The 20356-nt window shown below is 43.4% G+C and overlaps 1 protein-coding gene across 1 annotated transcript in view; it reads right to left on the minus strand.

The window, feature by feature from the left end:
- Positions 1–20356, minus strand: part of glra1 (glycine receptor, alpha 1) — a 152606-nt gene that overhangs the window by 70422 nt on the left and 61828 nt on the right. Inside the window, exon 4 of the mRNA XM_042228878.1 lies at positions 17050–17273. Coding sequence (XP_042084812.1) covers positions 17050–17273 — 224 coding nt within the window. The remainder of the gene's footprint in view (positions 1–17049; positions 17274–20356) is intronic.

Consider the following 20356-nt stretch of genomic DNA (forward strand, 5'->3'; position numbering starts at 1 on the left):
AATCCTGCTCCTCACATACAAGGTCTTAAATAATCAGGCCCCATCTTATCTTAATGACCTTGTAGTACCATATCACCCTATTAGAGCACTTCGCTCTCGCTCTGCAGGCCTACTTGTTGTTCCTAGAGTATTTAAAAGTAGAATGGGAGGGAGAGCCTTAGTCTGTTTTCCAGCTTCCAGACAGAAATGAATGTAAAAAGCAATTTTATAAGTAAAAAGAACCATTAGTGAAATTAAACATGCAATTCCATCCATCAGCTAAAATAAAACTTGTTTGAGGATTTTTTTAATGAGAGAAGCTGTTGAAAAATCTACTCCTTGGAATTATAGACTGAACTCAATAGAGTCTATCACTATTACAATCCACTGTTTCAGTCTTTCAAGTTGGCAGACTGTCAAAAATGACAAATAACAGTTTTGCTAATTTCACTTAATCTTAACCTCAAAACTCGGAGCATGTACATCCAGGTGACATGCTTCCTGCCAGATAACGATAAATATCAAAGTGTTCTCTGCATCAAATGTTACGCTGCAGTTTAAATTTCAGGGAGAAAACCTGGAAAAAGCACCAAGTTCAGTTTGGTGTGTGCAGAGTGTGAGCTGAGCAAGCTGTTGTGAAGTGCAGGAGGTGATTTCACTGCACACGCTCAGTCCTTCTGCAACGACACACGTCCAGTCCGCCCGATGCTCCAGATAAACTTTGCCTCGTCTGCACATTGTTACAAGTGCCTCACTGGATGCTGAGTTCGTGCTACATACGTGATGCAGCTTTCACCGATGTCCCACTTTCTCAGGGACGGACTCAGCTCGGTGGTTTCTGCTGCTCTGTGACACCTAAATGCTGACAGAGGAAGTGCTTTACATTGTTCTCCGAGACTGTAAAACGAAGCTGGACTTCAAATTAATTACAAGATGGATGACATGGAAAAATCTTTTTTCTGCACTGCTGATGGTAAATGTGAAGATTGTGTATCTGTATTCTTGGGAGTGCACCTCCATGTTGCTGGGAAAATGGGAAACAGCTGCAGCAATTTATTGAAACATACATGGAAATACAGCACATGAGGCAGAAACAGAGTTTGTGCAACTCTAACAAGCTTGACAGTGAGTGATTGGTATAACCATTTTTATAAAAAGTTCTGCAGGCTTCTTGAAGGACATTCAAAGCTGAATGGATGTTTCTGCCTTTTGTTCTGCTCTCTGTCAGGATGATCCCACACTGCTTTGATAAAGTTGAGGTCCGGGCTCTGGGGAGACCCATCCATACTGTTCCACAGTGTGCTTCTATCCAGGTGTTTGGGATCATTGTCCTGCTGAAAAATGCTTCTCTTCATTAAGAATGTCTTCCTGACAGCCGCCCTTCCACTGGTCCATTTCTGGTGAGGCTTCAGTGAACAGTTGATGGATCAGCTCTCATGTTCAGGATCTACACCCTCTCAAACATGGCTAAAAAACATACGCGTGAAAGGAGCAAGATGTATGGATGGAGGATGTTTGGTATGACCAGGGGTGAGATGCCTTAAAAGAGCATGGATGGGAAAAATTCTAGGCGATAACTCAAGAGTTGATAACTGGGGACATCCTGATCAGGAAAGCGGTGACACATCTTCAGTGGGAGGAGATTCACTGACTTGACCTCTAACGTCTGTTACCTTCTTAGTAAAGAAGCAAGCAAAGTCATGAGGTAGAGAGATGTCACCAGTGAAGGAGGACAGGGTGGAAAATCATTTCCTAGTGCATGGAGCAGGTGGATTTTGTAATGGAAAAATTCCATTTTTGCTGAAGTTAAGCTGGAGGCAAATGCCTAATAGGAGATTCAATGAGGTCCATAAAATTTCCAGGTTTAAGTTATTTTCTCTCAGAGTCTCTGAGATCTGTCTGCAGCTTGCCTAGATAGCAACGGCTGGGATGGAACAGCCTGAGCAGATATAATGGAAAGAGGAGTGAGATTGCCAGGCCCCAGTTAGAGTGGAATAGAGGGTATCTGAAGCATCATTTATTCTTGGAGGGAAGAATGAGCCTCGGCGGCGGTGGTGTGGAAATGAGCAGGCACGAGGTTACAGAGATTGTGTCAAAAAGAAACCATCAAATTTCTTCTTCAGTGAGGGAAGAAATGATCAAACCCACACCTGACAGTTCTGACACTCTTAACTTCACTGTCTGTGAAAGTGAGTGCTCTCTGCAGCTGCTGGGTCTCAGGTTTGCCATTTGTGCTCTCCCCCACCCAGATCCTGGTGCTGGCGGTCTCCTCCAGTTGAAACAGAGTTTGTCTCTACTGTGGCCGAGTGCTGCGAATGGGGTCTGATCTTTGGGGGTCTCCCTCTTGTTTTGTAGGGTGTTGCTGACTGCAGTTGCAAACTGGTGCCGGTGCATAAATATTCCCTTTGATAAAGTACCCCCCATGCACGAATGGGACTCTATATTACTTCAGTGCTAGCATGTGCTTGTGTCTGAAGTGCAGCGGGAGATTGCACTACATGCGAATCTGGCCATCCAGTCTCAGAAACTTTGCTTTCATGCCGGAGGAGAAGCAAGCATCAGTCATGACTTCCCCTTGTGCTGCTCTGCCGATGAGTGATGACGATAGAAAAAAGAAAACAGCATTTACAGCACCCACTTTTCCCCCTTCCCCCGGGATGGTTTAATATCCCGAGTCGTGTTGTCGCCTCTGAGATCAAGCTGATCAACCGAGGGTTCATTCTGATGTTGTCAAGTTAAAAAAAATGAAAGCAGCATAGGAGGCAGAGTGCAGAAGGGCCAATCTCACTCCTCCTCCTGCTGCTGGACATGAAGGTGAAAACTGAGGTTGATAATGGATCAGGCACACTGCTGGAATACTAACAGGCAGAGTAGATTACCATGGCTCCTGCGTTTTTTCATTTGCCCCCGAGCAAACGCAATAAAAGCAAGGAGGAGGCTCCGGCAGGCTAAAAGGTTTGTCAGCTGAAGGAGGCTATAACTCTGAAAGCCTTGAAAAGAATGTCTTGGAGATAAAAAGAGAAAAAAAGTGAGCAAGTAGAGGAAATAAAAACCTCCAACTCTGACGCAATAATAGAATTCTGAAGCAGAGGAGGGAGGTATGTGAAATGCAATAAACAGGAAGTCAGAGCAGGACAGTCACTTTTTATTTCCTATCACAGTTTTATAACTGATTGTTTCAGTACGACATCCCATCCTATAAACACTCTTCTTCATCCCGGTGTGAAACTTTTCTTTATCGCTCTTCTCTAAATTATAAAGTTCCTGATGTGCTCTTCTACCCGTCTTGTCCAGCAGTAGTAGCAAGCAGAAAGATAGTCTGAATGCTTTGTTGTGCCAAACAAATTTGTTCACGTACAGGTGTGATCTATCTGTAGGAGCACTGAGCTCACTATCAGTCCATCCGAGTCCAGGCCACAGTCTAAGCCGAGAGGCTTAGACTTCCTCCTGCTCCACTAGCTGATACTTGGGTGTTCCTAAAGAGCCAAGACATAGTCTGCCCCAAGATCTCCTACTAGTAGGACGGGCCTGAAACAGTCCAGGAAGCATCCTGGAGGCATCCCAGACAGATGTCCAAACCACATTAATGTGCTCCTTTTCTACTCTGAGCCCCTCACAACTGGCTGAGCTCTTTACCCCAACATTTCCTTCACCTGTGAGGTCACTGCTCTCAGTTTCTGTCAGCAGGAGACAGTCAGAAATCTTAACAAAGATGGTGCTGTGAGCCGTTTAATAACCACTCTCTCTCACAGTTGGAATATAAAACAATCCTCCACTCACCGTATGCTGTAGAGCACGTTGCCATTTTTAGAGATGCGTAGCAGCTTGTTGTCGGTGGTGACCTCATGAAAGTTGGCCCCCTTCTCGTTGGCAAAGAACAAGTCAGGTTTCCAGATGGAGTCCAACATGGAGGGGTCGAGGTCCAGCGAGTCGTCTGGATATTCGCTGTAGGCCAGCCGAGGGTCGTTCCACTGCTGTCTCAAGAAAATGTTCACTCTGTAGTCCTGCAAGGAGACACAGAGGATATGGAAGTGTTAGAGGTATGGGCAAGAAGGCAGAAGGAACATCTACTGAACATCTTCAAACATCTGGCATGGTCTGAAGCTCATTTATTATTGCATGGCACTATAGTTAGTCCTGGTGGAATACACAACGGTCGACATTACTATCACATTCACAGCCTGGCAGTCCTATCTTTTCTCTCATGTTATCCTCATGTTCACTGCTGCATTCTTTGGAGGTCCAAATTCTCCCTGAAGTAGACTAGGCAGGTGGGAAGGAAACTGCTTTGGCAGAGAAAAGGCTTCAGTGGGTGGTAATTTTGGGGAATGATTGGGCAAAACGTTTCAAAAACAATTCTGTGTCTTATAGATGAAGTGGTTTGAGAGGAAACTAGACTGCACCTGGTTTGCATACAAAATCTAGGCAATGAGCGACACTTTGGCCAAGTGTTTTTACACAGCTGAAGTTTCCATTGGACATTTTACAAATGCAGATCTGTGTGCATGTGGCTGCTGGTAGTAGAAAGTGTAATAAATACCAGAAAATACTGCAAGAAAAGGTGTTTTTCCAGCCTTGTAGAGCAACCCAGAAAAGCAAGAAAACTCATTAAAAGGAGAGTCTGATAATGAATATTAAAAAAGCGTCTTCATATGGATGAAGCATATTCATAAAACCGTAGTTACGCAGTTGGTAACAGCTGGAGTTCATTTTTCCAGTTCATGAGGACTGTTTTCTTGGCTATGCATAGGGCAGTGAAAACCATATGGGCGATATTCTTTTCTGAAGTGACATTATCTAAGCTGCCCAACAAACACACTAAGGGGGAAGTTCACACTCGCTGTTCTTGTTCTGTGTGGATAATCTGCTAACTTAATTTTCCTTGAACATGTAAGTGTGTTGTAGTGGTTTGTTACGATGTGTTGGTGTCGTATGTTGACACACGTGCTGAGGGCAGAGAGTGGAGAGCAGTAGGAAAGACCTGTAATGTTATTCTGTTTTTTTTTTTTTTGCCTACTTCAGCCTTAAATTAACACGTAACAGCAAAAGCTGTAAAGCACAACTGACACACCTTGAACAGAAGGATGTAAAATTCATCCACGGATCCATGGGGAAATGTTGTCTTTAAAAAATAAGAAAGAAAATGTGGAAAAGGGAGAAAAAAGGCTCGTCAAGGGTCACCGCACCGCTGACTCACGAAGCTGTAACTCCATATGGAGGACCGGATCGACAGATACAGGCAGACGCAGCAACGGAGTGAAGGACAGAGCTGAGCAGGTGGTTATGGGTCTTTATCCATATGTCATTTCCTCCTTTATGTGAATGTAGGAGATTTTACTGATGGTGGTGACTTGTAGCCTTGAGCTACAGCACAGATCTGTTTCCTGTCTGTGAACCTGTGTGATCTCTCAGATCCTGCTCAGCCTCAGGGTATTCAAACTACTCGGCTTTGTGCTTTTGTTTTCACAATCTCTATTTGTATTTCTGCACTTGTTCTTGGGGTTGTGTGTTGCCAGAAATCATAGCTAGATGGATGTGAAGCGAGACGATGAAGAATACAGATGGAAATGTTGTGCTTAATGGCCAATCGAAACAAGAGAGTATTTTTTTTTATTACATTTGATTAAAAGACAAAAAAGTGTTATTCATGACACATGAGTACACATCCTGGCCACAAAGGACAATCAGGAGGAAGTTAAGTTTTGTTAGTGTATATAGCCTCCTACAATTCTCATCTTAAATGTTCTTCCTCACCAAATATGGGCAATATTTTAAACAAGGAGCTCTGCATTCAGGCGGCTCTGAATGTACACTTTCAGTTTTTCTTCTGATTGGCTCTGTCAGCACACAGTGCTCATAAGTGCTGCTGCTTATGGCTCATCTGGATCACATATTGGAATGTTCATTTTTGGTTTCAATAGGTTTTATCCAGCTGCAGTCTGAATCGATGGATGTCAGATCAAAAACAGAGCACAGAAATTAACCTCCACCGTCTCTCGCACAGTCAGACCTGACTGAACATGACAGTCCGTCTGCCCTAGACTCAAAAGGCTTTTTACTTCATTTCACCTCAAAATTAAAACGCGGTGTGGGAAATGTGGTTGCAGTATGACAACACGGACAACTGATTTAGGTTTAGGTATAAAAATAATTTGACTGAGATCACATAAAGACCATGGTTTGGTTGAAGGTTAGGGATGGGTGGAGAGTCTCCAGTAGATGCTGTCTGAATCTCTGTAATTAGTGGCTGTACTAAAGTAAATCATTGAGCATTTAAAGGATCATCTGATTTTTTCTGTCCCTCAGATCATTCCCTTCTTCTATGCGTTAGAGTAGAACTAGCCTTTACACTGGTTTCCCTGTATTTTATCACCTGTATCGACACATTTCTGCCTCTGTCCCGTGTCTCCCCCCTTCTCACACTGCTCTGTAAATTCTCTGCATGTGCAGTGCAATCGATCCAGGTAGAAGATATGAACCGCTGCTCACGCAGAGCTTTGTTGTATAACCCCTCCACCACCCATTCTCCATTTCCTGCTTCACAATCAGAGATGGAGTCTCTGTATTGAGTGTGGGATGGCATTTAGCTTGCCCCTCCATCTCCCTAATTGTCAATTATTCTCAGAACATGGAGCCTGGCCACACCGGCCAGGCTGGAGCCATCATTAAGCGGTGTGGCGTAGCAGAAAAGCATTGCAGGGACGAGGTACGGCGTGCCAGCAGCCCCGGCAGGTGGCATTTAAAGGAGCAATGAGCCACAGTGCCGTACATGTGTGTATGTGTGTGAAATGCAGTCACATGGCAATCAGCCCCAGTGAGCCCCAGTCGCCGTTTATCACTGTTTATTACACTGAATATCTCACATGAAACAAATGAGCCTGACCTTTCAAACGAGTCGCCTTTTCTTCTGCTTGAGAATATGATGAATATCCTGAAATGAAGCCGAGATGAGGAGCGTCTGTTGATGCAGAGAGCCAACGAGGAAATACAGAGGAGCAGAGCGAGTGTATGCCAGGACCATCAGTCATTGACGGGCCTACGGTTTGATATCAGCTTGGAAAGGGCAAAAGCTGGGCAGACAGGAACCTGATGAAGTTTCTCAAAACAAAGATAACTAGAAGGGTACTCAGAGATCACAGGACTCCACTAGAACCAGTGCCCCATTGTGCAGTTCTACACCACAATCAAATGGGTAAAAACACCCAAACCTGGCAGACATAATCAACATTCAGTCATCATGCACATGTCAGGTCAGTCGGCTTCTCTGCAGTCAAAAGAAGATTACTGTATCCATCTGCAGTAATGTATATCCAGTGGTATGGCATTCTATGAGCAGAGTAGAAGTCAACACATTAATGAAATGTTGGAGTAAAGGGGGGTTGCAAAGCTGCTTGACGATTTGCAGCAACTGTAGCTGCAGTAGGTCGGAAAATGCTACATGGTCAAATTCAATGGAAGCAAATGCCCTCTCAATGTTTTGGTTTACCACTGTGAATTAGTCTTACACTGTTTATTTATATTCATTTGCCTTTGTTGCTAACTTTATTATGTATGTGTTGAGTGAATTGCAGCTCAGGGTCATCTCAGTGAATCCACAGTCTTTGTAGCATTGGCCACACTCCTCTCCCTGCTATGTCCCGCCACTGGTGGTCCTGATTTCTCCTCAGTTCTGTGTCCCGCTAACACGCCACACTCAAACGGTGTTAATATTGTATGCTACATGAGGTTATTGAACTGTGCTAACACTCACCCTTTTTTTTAAAAAATAAACTCGAAATAAAAAAGTCTCACACTCAGGGTCATTGTACTGATCGTCTGTGTTCAACTGTTTATGAGCTTTGTGAATCTGTACCCAGTCTGTACCCAGGAGGTGATATACCCTCTATTTACAGACTTCTGAAGATCCACAAAGAAGGAGTCCCATTAGCAGCATAAACTCAGCCACCTACAACATTTCCAAGCCCCTCGCCACCATCCTCGCGCCCCCTGCAGGGAACACACCCCATCACATTAAAAACTCCTCTGACTTCACCAACAATTTCCAGAAACTTACTCTGGATCCAGGTGAAACCATAGTGTCCATTGATGTGGTTTCTCTCTTCACTGGCATACAACTTAGGCAGTGTAGACTGCAGAACCAGCTTCACTCCGATCAGACCTGCACACTGTTAGACCTCTGCCTCACCACTACATATTTCAAATACAACGAAGGCTTTCTACAGACAAAAACATGGCTGTGCCATGGGCTCCCCCGTGTCACCTATTGTAGCCAACCTTTACATGGAGGAAGTGGAAAGAAAGGCTCTTGGCTCTTTCAAAGGAAGAGTACCCAGCCACTGGTACAGATATGTGGATGACACCTGGGTCAAAATCAAGACACAAGAAGTGGAATCCTTCACTGCTCACATTAACGCTGTGGATAAAAACATCAAGTTCACCAGGGAAGACACAAAGGATAACAGTTTGCTGTTTCTGGACTGTGCTGTGTGCATGGAGGAGGATGGAAACCTCAACACTAAAGTTTACCTGAAGCCCACACACACAGACCAATTTCTTCTCTTTGACTCCCACCACCCTGTGGAACACATACTTGGAGTAATCAGGACTCTACAACACCAGGCAGAAAATGTTCCCTCTAAGCCTGAAGGGAAAAAGAGGGAACACACACTAGTAAAGGAAGCTCTTAAAACATATGGTTATCATCAAATCAGCAAAGGCACACAGGAAAAAGGTCAGAAACCAACTATGGAGAAACAGAATCACAAACAGAACAACACTGTCATCCCTGTCATCAGAGAAACTGAGGGTGGGGCTCACAACACCAACTGTCTGCCACCTGTCTGAGAACCTCCCCAGGCACCCACTCACATCTTGATCTCAGTAAGTCACATGATGGGATGAGGTAAGGTCTCACAATGGTTTTACCTGAAACCTCTGCTGATAATGACCCACACCTTTTTCACACCTTGGCTCATGTGATGGTGCAGATGATCAATAGTGGGCCAACGACCCTCTTAAGGGACACTCCCACTAGGGTTAAATACCTGAGCTTAAAACGCTTCTCGGATGAAACGTCTTCAAGAAACTTAAAGAAGTCCAGACACTTTTATTTCCAAGCTCCTTAGATGGGGGTGGTTATGGTTATGTCACTGTCCAGTCATGTTTGTGCTCCTGATGTTTGTATTTGCTCTAATTTTGTTTGTTTGTTTGCTGTTGAATGTTTATAAACATCTCTAACCTGCAGCCAGTTTGTGTGAGTAAATCTAAAACATGTACTCACTGGATCTACGTGATCACATTGAATAACGCACATGTCCATTTCCTTTTAACAAATATGAGACATAAACAAACTCGTACCAGTCTGTTCGTCCAACTGCTCTCAGAAGCACTGGTAACAACATGCTTCCAATGGTAGGGTACGTTTATGATCATTTATCAGACTGAATACTATTACTAATATTACTCTAACCTTAACTCTTTGAGCCTACTCCTCACAGTCTACAAAGGATTAATCCATGCTTATATGCATTTGCAAAGAAAAACATTAAAAGTGCCCAAAAATGAAAATGCATGTCTTAGTTTGCAGTATAAAGTAAAGGTTAAACCTGATTTATTGTGTGTAAATGAGCTTCAGAGTCCTAACAGAATCCAATCTGTGATTTTAATTCTGAAAGTGAGCAGAGCGAGCAGCTTTTCCTTTCAATGCATGAACTGAAAATATATTTTTTTTCAAAATGGATAAATGAGGTTTACTTGCATTTTTTATTACGAGCTTTCTCAGCCTGAGAGACAGACACCCTGCAGTTAATGTTCTATCTGCAAAGATATTTTATTTTGAAATGCCCTGAAAGCATTTAATTGTTTCACTGGAAAAAGTGGTCACACTGCACATTCATTTGGTCTATAAAACCTCATCATTATGGGTCAGAGGCTCCTCGTGGCTGCAGATGGACAAACATTAAAATGCAGAAATCAGCAAGCGGACATCAAATCTGTCTCAGACCGAAATGAGGGCAAAGTAATTTGAATGCACAAACGATTCATTTCAGGGAATAGTTCAGTGTTAGGAGAGCAGATGACTCATTTATTAAAAACGTTTATACTGAGGCAGCTTCATATTAAACCCTTCTATCTGAGAACGAGACATGAGGCCGTCGGACTGTTAAGTGCTACCCTGACATTATCATCTACCATCGATGTGCTGTTATGAAACCATCAGCAGAGGAACTGCTGTACTTACACAATACCTTGCTCATTTCAGCATGTATTAAACTCAGGCAGTAAACCACGCATGAAAGGATGCAATACTCTTCCTCCTCTTCTTCTTGCAGCAACAACAACTACAGCGGCAGCCACATTCTACTTCCATGCCTGTCATAACATCCTGCCGTCTCCTTGGACGGCGCTCAGGAGGAGGTAGGAGGTCACGGAGGCTCGCACATTATGGTGGCACATCTGCGCGTGGAGAGGGAAACATGCTGTCTTCAGCATGCGGCCTGGGAAAAAGCCAAAGCTGCGCCTGCAGCACTGTGAGATGTCAGAACAGTTTATGAGAAATCCAGGAAGCAAGCCTCTGCCCGGATCTCGAAAGAGGCGAGGAGGGTGCCGACGCGTTAGACCTGGACCGTTCGAGCTTGGCGTGTCCAATTTAAACTTCTAATTAAATCACCCACCTGAAACCTGTTTGATGATGAGAAACTTTTGCCTTGAGATGGTTACAGTTTCCCATGAATGTGAAGTCACAAATCAAAAACTGGAAAATGATGATTTTGTAGACATGTGAGAAAGAAAAGTGGGAGGGCACAGAGCTGCAGCACATCAGTGGAAGACAGCGGTTATATATCTGAAATGAATCTGGTTTTCTGTCCCGGGGTAACATTTAGATCAGCACTGTATGAAATATGAGCACAAAATGAATCTTTTGATGCATTTTTTCACTGACAAAAACTTCACAAAAGTCATTCCTTTATTTCTGGACTCCCAAGACAAAAACACGCAGATTACTTTAATCTCCCTCCACACACACACACACACACACACACACACACTTTTACAGTAAGAGGATTACCTCGGGTTTTATCAGATTGCCACATCGACACCTCAGAAGGTTTGAAATTTCAGACTGAAATAATCATCAGTGGAAAAACTGATTAAATGAATCATTATTAGTTTACAAAAGATAAACAACTTTGTTTATGCTAAGATAAAAGCAGCAGAAATAATAAATGAGCTCTGCAGAGACGATAGAAAATTCACTTCATTTGAGCCAAACCAATTAAATCATCAAACACATGAAAGTGTGAATGAACTGAAAGCCAGAGCAATTAGTTCTTTAATTGATTACCAACTGCAACAAGTTTGATACGTGATCCAATCAATAAATTCATTTAGTAAGCATAAATGAGAAACGCAAGTTTTCCCCTCCTGTGTGGGAACGTCATTCATTTCGACTGGAGATGAAAGTAGCTGAGCTCGTCTGAAGCTCCTTCCTCTGGATTTAACGGAGCAGCACAGCATTAAAAACAGCGTCTGATGACGGGTGCCATTTTCAGGTTTTTCATATGAAACTATTTAAACACAAACGTGTTTTTATGTCACTGACAATGAATTATGATGACAATTGCAAATCGGTCTGCAGAAAGGGTCACTGGTGCCTTTACTGCCAAAGGAAACTTTCCACACTCCCTGAACAATTTGAACTTTGTTTTATCCTTCTTTTATTGAGTCTGCTTTATCTTTTTGTTTGGTGGCATGGTTCACTGAATAACTCACTGAATAGCCGTCTATTTAATGACTGCACCACGTTCCTCTCATCTCCCTGAGCACACACTCTGCAGTTTACTATGACACCTTCCTGCTGCCTCAAACTGAGCTGGAGTACCGACTGTGGATTAATCCAGACTGGAAATAATCCCCAACAAACAGTCTCTCACCTTCAGTTTGAAGAATATTTAAATAAATGCGACCTGTTATGACTGAATAGGAGAGAAGAAGTTCTGGGCTCACAAAATAAAGTACACATATACCTTTGTGGTTTGCATGTTTTGGAGACTACTCTCAAACTTCTCCTGACAGTATGGAACTTTAATGTAAAGGTTAAATGAATGTTAATTAAAAAACTATGCTATTAGGTCCAATAATTAGCAGTAGGAGGCTGATTTGTGTAGATTGGTCATGCAGACAATACTGACAGTATTTTCAAGCCTTTCAAGTTAAATCTTTATTCAAAAAGCCATCTCTAGACCCAGCAGTCTTAGCTAATTATAGGCCAATCTCCAACCTTCCTTTCATATCAAAACATCCTTGAAAGAGTAGTTGTCAAACAGCTAACAGATCATCTGCAGAGGAATGGTTATTTGAAGAGTTTCAGTCAGGTTTCAGAGCTCATCACAGCACAGAAACAGCTTTAGTGAAGGTTACAAATGATCTTCTTATGGCCTCTGACAGTGGACTCATCTCTGTGCTTGTCCTGCTAGACCTCAGTGCAGCATTCGATACTGTCGACCATAATATCCTATTAGAGCGATTAGAACATGCTGTAGGTATTACAGGTACTGCCTGCAGTGGTTTGTATCATATCTATCTAATAGACTCCAGTTTGTTCATGTAAATGGAGAGTCCTCTTCACACACTGAGGTTAATTATGGAGTTCCACAGGGTTCAGTGCTAGGACCAATTCTGTTTACATTATACATGCTTCCCTTAGGCAGCATCATTAGAAGACATAGCATACATTTTCACTGCTATGCAGATGACACCCAGCTCTATCTGTCCATGAAGCCAGATAACACACACCAATTAGTTAAACTGCAGGAATGTCTTAAAGACATAAAGACCTGGATGGCCGCTAACTTTCTGCTTCTTAATTCAGATAAAACTGAGGTTATTGTACTCGGCCCTGAAAATCTTAGAAATATGGTATCTAACCAGATTCTTACTCTGGATGGCATTACCTTGGCCTCCAGTAACGCTGTGAGGAACCTTGGAGTCATTTTTGACCAGGACATGTCCTTCAACGCACATATTAAACAAATATGTAAGACTGCTTTCTTCCATTTGCGCAACATCTCTAAAATTAGAAATATCCTGTCTCAGAGTGACGCTGAAAAACTAGTTCATGCATTTATTACTTCCAGGCTGGACTACTGTAATTCATTATTATCAGGATGTCCAAAAAACTCCCTGAAAAGCCTTCAGCTAATCCAAAATGCTGCAGCAAGAGTCCTGACAGGGACTAGAAAGAGAGAGCATGATTTCTCCTGTTTTGGCTTCCCTTCATTGGCTTCCTGTTAAATCCAGAATTGAATTCAAAATCCTGCTCCTCACATACAAGGTCTTAAATAATCAGGCCCCATCTTATCTTAATGACCTTGTAGTACCATATCACCCTATTAGAGCACTTCACTCTCGCACTGCAGGCCTACTTGTTGTTCCTAGAGTATTTAAAAGTAGAATGGGAGGCAGAGCATCTCTGGAAATAGTCTGTTTTTCCCAGAAATGAATGTAAAAAGCAATTTTATAAGTAAAAAGAACCATTAGTGAAATTAAACATGCAATTCCATCCATCAGCTAAAATAAAACTTGTTTGAGGATTTTTTTAATGAGAGAAGCTGTTGAAAAATCTACTCCTTGGAATTATAGACTGAACTCAATAGAGTCTATCACTATTACAATCCACTGTTTCAGTCTTTCAAGTTGGCAGACTGTCAAAAATGACAAATAACAGTTTTGCTAATTTCACTTAATCTTAACCTCAAAACTCGGAGCATGTACATCCAGGTGACATGCTTCCTGCCAGATAACGATAAATATCAAAGTGTTCTCTGCATCAAATGTTACGCTGCAGTTTAAATTTCAGGGAGAAAACCTGGAAAAAGCACCAAGTTCAGTTTGGTGTGTGCAGAGTGTGAGCTGAGCAAGCTGTTGTGAAGTGCAGGAGGTAATTTCACTGCACACGCTCAGTCCTTCTGCAACGACACACGTCCAGTCCGCCCGATGCTCCAGATAAACTTTGCCTCGTCTGCACATTGTTACAAGTGCCTCACTGGATGCTGAGTTCGTGCTACATACGTGATGCAGCTTTCACCGATGTCCCACTTTCTCAGGGACGGACTCAGCTCGGTGGTTTCTGCTGCTCTGTGACACCTAAATGCTGACAGAGGAAGTGCTTTACATTGTTCTCCGAGACTGTAAAACGAAGCTGGACTTCAAATTAATTACAAGATGGATGACATGGAAAAATCTTTTTTCTGCACTGCTGATGGTAAATGTGAAGATTGTGTATCTGTATTCTTGGGAGTGCACCTCCATGTTGCTGGGAAAATGGGAAACAGCTGCAGCAATTTATTGAAACATACATGGAAATACAGCACATGAGGCAGAAACAGAGTTTGTGCAACTCTAACAAGCTTGACAGTGAGTGATTGGTATAACCATTTTTATAAAAAGTTCTGCAGGCTTCTTGAAGGACATTCAAAGCTGAATGGATGTTTCTGCCTTTTGTTCTGCTCTCTGTCAGGATGATCCCACACTGCTTTGATAAAGTTGAGGTCCGGGCTCTGGGGAGACCCATCCATACTGTTCCACAGTGTGCTTCTATCCAGGTGTTTGGGATCATTGTCCTGCTGAAAAATGCTTCTCTTCATTAAGAATGTCTTCCTGACAGCCGCCCTTCCACTGGTCCATTTCTGGTGAGGCTTCAGTGAACAGTTGATGGATCAGCTCTCATGTTCAGGATCTACACCCTCTCAAACATGGCTAAAAAACATACGCGTGAAAGGAGCAAGATGTATGGATGGAGGATGTTTGGTATGACCAGGGGTGAGATGCCTTAAAAGAGCATGGATGGGAAAAATTCTAGGCGATAACTCAAGAGTTGATAACTGGGGACATCCTGATCAGGAAAGCGGTGACACATCTTCAGTGGGAGGAGATTCACTGACTTGACCTCTAACGTCTGTTACCTTCTTAGTAAAGAAGCAAGCAAAGTCATGAGGTAGAGAGATGTCACCAGTGAAGGAGGACAGGGTGGAAAATCATTTCCTAGTGCATGGAGCAGGTGGATTTTGTAATGGAAAAATTCCATTTTTGCTGAAGTTAAGCTGGAGGCAAATGCCTAATAGGAGATTCAATGAGGTCCATAAAATTTCCAGGTTTAAGTTATTTTCTCTCAGAGTCTCTGAGATCTGTCTGCAGCTTGCCTAGATAGCAACGGCTGGGATGGAACAGCCTGAGCAGATATAATGGAAAGAGGAGTGAGATTGCCAGGCCCCAGTTAGAGTGGAATAGAGGGTATCTGAAGCATCATTTATTCTTGGAGGGAAGAATGAGCCTCGGCGGCGGTGGTGTGGAAATGAGCAGGCACGAGGTTACAGAGATTGTGTCAAAAAGAAACCATCAAATTTCTTCTTCAGTGAGGGAAGAAATGATCAAACCCACACCTGACAGTTCTGACACTCTTAACTTCACTGTCTGTGAAAGTGAGTGCTCTCTGCAGCTGCTGGGTCTCAGGTTTGCCATTTGTGCTCTCCCCCACCCAGATCCTGGTGCTGGCGGTCTCCTCCAGTTGAAACAGAGTTTGTCTCTACTGTGGCCGAGTGCTGCGAATGGGGTCTGATCTTTGGGGGTCTCCCTCTTGTTTTGTAGGGTGTTGCTGACTGCAGTTGCAAACTGGTGCCGGTGCATAAATATTCCCTTTGATAAAGTACCCCCCATGCACGAATGGGACTCTATATTACTTCAGTGCTAGCATGTGCTTGTGTCTGAAGTGCAGCGGGAGATTGCACTACATGCGAATCTGGCCATCCAGTCTCAGAAACTTTGCTTTCATGCCGGAGGAGAAGCAAGCATCAGTCATGACTTCCCCTTGTGCTGCTCTGCCGATGAGTGATGACGATAGAAAAAAGAAAACAGCATTTACAGCACCCACTTTTCCCCCTTCCCCCGGGATGGTTTAATATCCCGAGTCGTGTTGTCGCCTCTGAGATCAAGCTGATCAACCGAGGGTTCATTCTGATGTTGTCAAGTTAAAAAAAATGAAAGCAGCATAGGAGGCAGAGTGCAGAAGGGCCAATCTCACTCCTCCTCCTGCTGCTGGACATGAAGGTGAAAACTGAGGTTGATAATGGATCAGGCACACTGCTGGAATACTAACAGGCAGAGTAGATTACCATGGCTCCTGCGTTTTTTCATTTGCCCCCGAGCAAACGCAATAAAAGCAAGGAGGAGGCTCCGGCAGGCTAAAAGGTTTGTCAGCTGAAGGAGGCTATAACTCTGAAAGCCTTGAAAAGAATGTCTTGGAGATAAAAAGAGAAAAAAAGTGAGCAAGTAGAGGAAATAAAAACCTCCAACTCTGACGCAATAATAGAATTCTGAAGCAGAGGAGGGAGGTATGTGAAATGCAATAAACAGGAAGTCAGAGCAGGACAGTCACTTTTTATTTCCTATCACAGTTTTATAACTGATTGTTTCAGTACGACATCCCATCCTATAAACACTCTTCTTCATCCCGGTGTGAAACTTTTCTTTATCGCTCTTCTCTAAATTATAAAGTTCCTGATGTGCTCTTCTACCCGTCTTGTCCAGCAGTAGTAGCAAGCAGAAAGATAGTCTGAATGCTTTGTTGTGCCAAACAAATTTGTTCACGTACAGGTGTGATCTATCTGTAGGAGCACTGAGCTCACTATCAGTCCATCCGAGTCCAGGCCACAGTCTAAGCCGAGAGGCTTAGACTTCCTCCTGCTCCACTAGCTGATACTTGGGTGTTCCTAAAGAGCCAAGACATAGTCTGCCCCAAGATCTCCTACTAGTAGGACGGGCCTGAAACAGTCCAGGAAGCATCCTGGAGGCATCCCAGACAGATGTCCAAACCACATTAATGTGCTCCTTTTCTACTCTGAGCCCCTCACAACTGGCTGAGCTCTTTACCCCAACATTTCCTTCACCTGTGAGGTCACTGCTCTCAGTTTCTGTCAGCAGGAGACAGTCAGAAATCTTAACAAAGATGGTGCTGTGAGCCGTTTAATAACCACTCTCTCTCACAGTTGGAATATAAAACAATCCTCCACTCACCGTATGCTGTAGAGCACGTTGCCATTTTTAGAGATGCGTAGCAGCTTGTTGTCGGTGGTGACCTCATGAAAGTTGGCCCCCTTCTCGTTGGCAAAGAACAAGTCAGGTTTCCAGATGGAGTCCAACATGGAGGGGTCGAGGTCCAGCGAGTCGTCTGGATATTCGCTGTAGGCCAGCCGAGGGTCGTTCCACTGCTGTCTCAAGAAAATGTTCACTCTGTAGTCCTGCAAGGAGACACAGAGGATATGGAAGTGTTAGAGGTATGGGCAAGAAGGCAGAAGGAACATCTACTGAACATCTTCAAACATCTGGCATGGTCTGAAGCTCATTTATTATTGCATGGCACTATAGTTAGTCCTGGTGGAATACACAACGGTCGACATTACTATCACATTCACAGCCTGGCAGTCCTATCTTTTCTCTCATGTTATCCTCATGTTCACTGCTGCATTCTTTGGAGGTCCAAATTCTCCCTGAAGTAGACTAGGCAGGTGGGAAGGAAACTGCTTTGGCAGAGAAAAGGCTTCAGTGGGTGGTAATTTTGGGGAATGATTGGGCAAAACGTTTCAAAAACAATTCTGTGTCTTATAGATGAAGTGGTTTGAGAGGAAACTAGACTGCACCTGGTTTGCATACAAAATCTAGGCAATGAGCGACACTTTGGCCAAGTGTTTTTACACAGCTGAAGTTTCCATTGGACATTTTACAAATGCAGATCTGTGTGCATGTGGCTGCTGGTAGTAGAAAGTGTAATAAATACCAGAAAATACTGCAAGAAAAGGTGTTTTTCCAGCCTTGTAGAGCAACCCAGAAAAGCAAGAAAACTCATTAAAAGGAGAGTCTGATAATGAATATTAAAAAAGCGTCTTCATATGGATGAAGCATATTCATAAAACCGTAGTTACGCAGTTGGTAACAGCTGGAGTTCATTTTTCCAGTTCATGAGGACTGTTTTCTTGGCTATGCATAGGGCAGTGAAAACCATATGGGCGATATTCTTTTCTGAAGTGACATTATCTAAGCTGCCCAACAAACACACTAAGGGGGAAGTTCACACTCGCTGTTCTTGTTCTGTGTGGATAATCTGCTAACTTAATTTTCCTTGAACATGTAAGTGTGTTGTAGTGGTTTGTTACGATGTGTTGGTGTCGTATGTTGACACACGTGCTGAGGGCAGAGAGTGGAGAGCAGTAGGAAAGACGCTGTAATGTTATTGTTTTTTTGTTTTTTTTTGCCTACTTCAGCCTTAAATTAACACGTAACAGCAAAAGCTGTAAAGCACAACTGACACACCTTGAACAGAAGGATGTAAAATTCATCCACGGATCCATGGGGAAATGTTGTCTTTAAAAAATAAGAAAGAAAATGTGGAAAAGGGAGAAAAAAGGCTCGTCAAGGGTCACCGCACCGCTGACTCACGAAGCTGTAACTCCATATGGAGGACCGGATCGACAGATACAGGCAGACGCAGCAACGGAGTGAAGGACAGAGCTGAGCAGGTGGTTATGGGTCTTTATCCATATGTCATTTCCTCCTTTATGTGAATGTAGGAGATTTTACTGATGGTGGTGACTTGTAGCCTTGAGCTACAGCACAGATCTGTTTCCTGTCTGTGAACCTGTGTGATCTCTCAGATCCTGCTCAGCCTCAGGGTATTCAAACTACTCGGCTTTGTGCTTTTGTTTTCACAATCTCTATTTGTATTTCTGCACTTGTTCTTGGGGTTGTGTGTTGCCAGAAATCATAGCTAGATGGATGTGAAGCGAGACGATGAAGAATACAGATGGAAATGTTGTGCTTAATGGCCAATCGAAACAAGAGAGTATTTTTTTTTATTACATTTGATTAAAAGACAAAAAAGTGTTATTCATGACACATGAGTACACATCCTGGCCACAAAGGACAATCAGGAGGAAGTTAAGTTTTGTTAGTGTATATAGCCTCCTACAATTCTCATCTTAAATGTTCTTCCTCACCAAATATGGGCAATATTTTAAACAAGGAGCTCTGCATTCAGGCGGCTCTGAATGTACACTTTCAGTTTTTCTTCTGATTGGCTCTGTCAGCACACAGTGCTCATAAGTGCTGCTGCTTATGGCTCATCTGGATCACATATTGGAATGTTCATTTTTGGTTTCAATAGGTTTTATCCAGCTGCAGTCTGAATCGATGGATGTCAGATCAAAAACAGAGCACAGAAATTAACCTCCACCGTCTCTCGCACAGTCAGACCTGACTGAACATGACAGTCCGTCTGCCCTAGACTCAAAAGGCTTTTTACTTCATTTCACCTCAAAATTAAAACGCGGTGTGGGAAATGTGGTTGCAGTATGACAACACGGACAACTGATTTAGGTTTAGGTATAAAAATAATTTGACTGAGATCACATAAAGACCATGGTTTGGTTGAAGGTTAGGGATGGGTGGAGAGTCTCCAGTAGATGCTGTCTGAATCTCTGTAATTAGTGGCTGTACTAAAGTAAATCATTGAGCATTTAAAGGATCATCTGATTTTTTCTGTCCCTCAGATCATTCCCTTCTTCTATGCGTTAGAGTAGAACTAGCCTTTACACTGGTTTCCCTGTATTTTATCACCTGTATCGACACATTTCTGCCTCTGTCCCGTGTCTCCCCCCTTCTCACACTGCTCTGTAAATTCTCTGCATGTGCAGTGCAATCGATCCAGGTAGAAGATATGAACCGCTGCTCACGCAGAGCTTTGTTGTATAACCCCTCCACCACCCATTCTCCATTTCCTGCTTCACAATCAGAGATGGAGTCTCTGTATTGAGTGTGGGATGGCATTTAGCTTGCCCCTCCATCTCCCTAATTGTCAATTATTCTCAGAACATGGAGCCTGGCCACACCGGCCAGGCTGGAGCCATCATTAAGCGGTGTGGCGTAGCAGAAAAGCATTGCAGGGACGAGGTACGGCGTGCCAGCAGCCCCGGCAGGTGGCATTTAAAGGAGCAATGAGCCACAGTGCCGTACATGTGTGTATGTGTGTGAAATGCAGTCACATGGCAATCAGCCCCAGTGAGCCCCAGTCGCCGTTTATCACTGTTTATTACACTGAATATCTCACATGAAACAAATGAGCCTGACCTTTCAAACGAGTCGCCTTTTCTTCTGCTTGAGAATATGATGAATATCCTGAAATGAAGCCGAGATGAGGAGCGTCTGTTGATGCAGAGAGCCAACGAGGAAATACAGAGGAGCAGAGCGAGTGTATGCCAGGACCATCAGTCATTGACGGGCCTACGGTTTGATATCAGCTTGGAAAGGGCAAAAGCTGGGCAGACAGGAA

This window comes from Haplochromis burtoni, unplaced genomic scaffold (genome assembly GCF_018398535.1).
Source record: "Haplochromis burtoni strain Fernald_Lab_line unplaced genomic scaffold, NCSU_Asbu1 Contig_361, whole genome shotgun sequence".
In the NCBI taxonomy this organism is placed as follows: Eukaryota; Metazoa; Chordata; class Actinopteri; order Cichliformes; family Cichlidae; genus Haplochromis; species Haplochromis burtoni.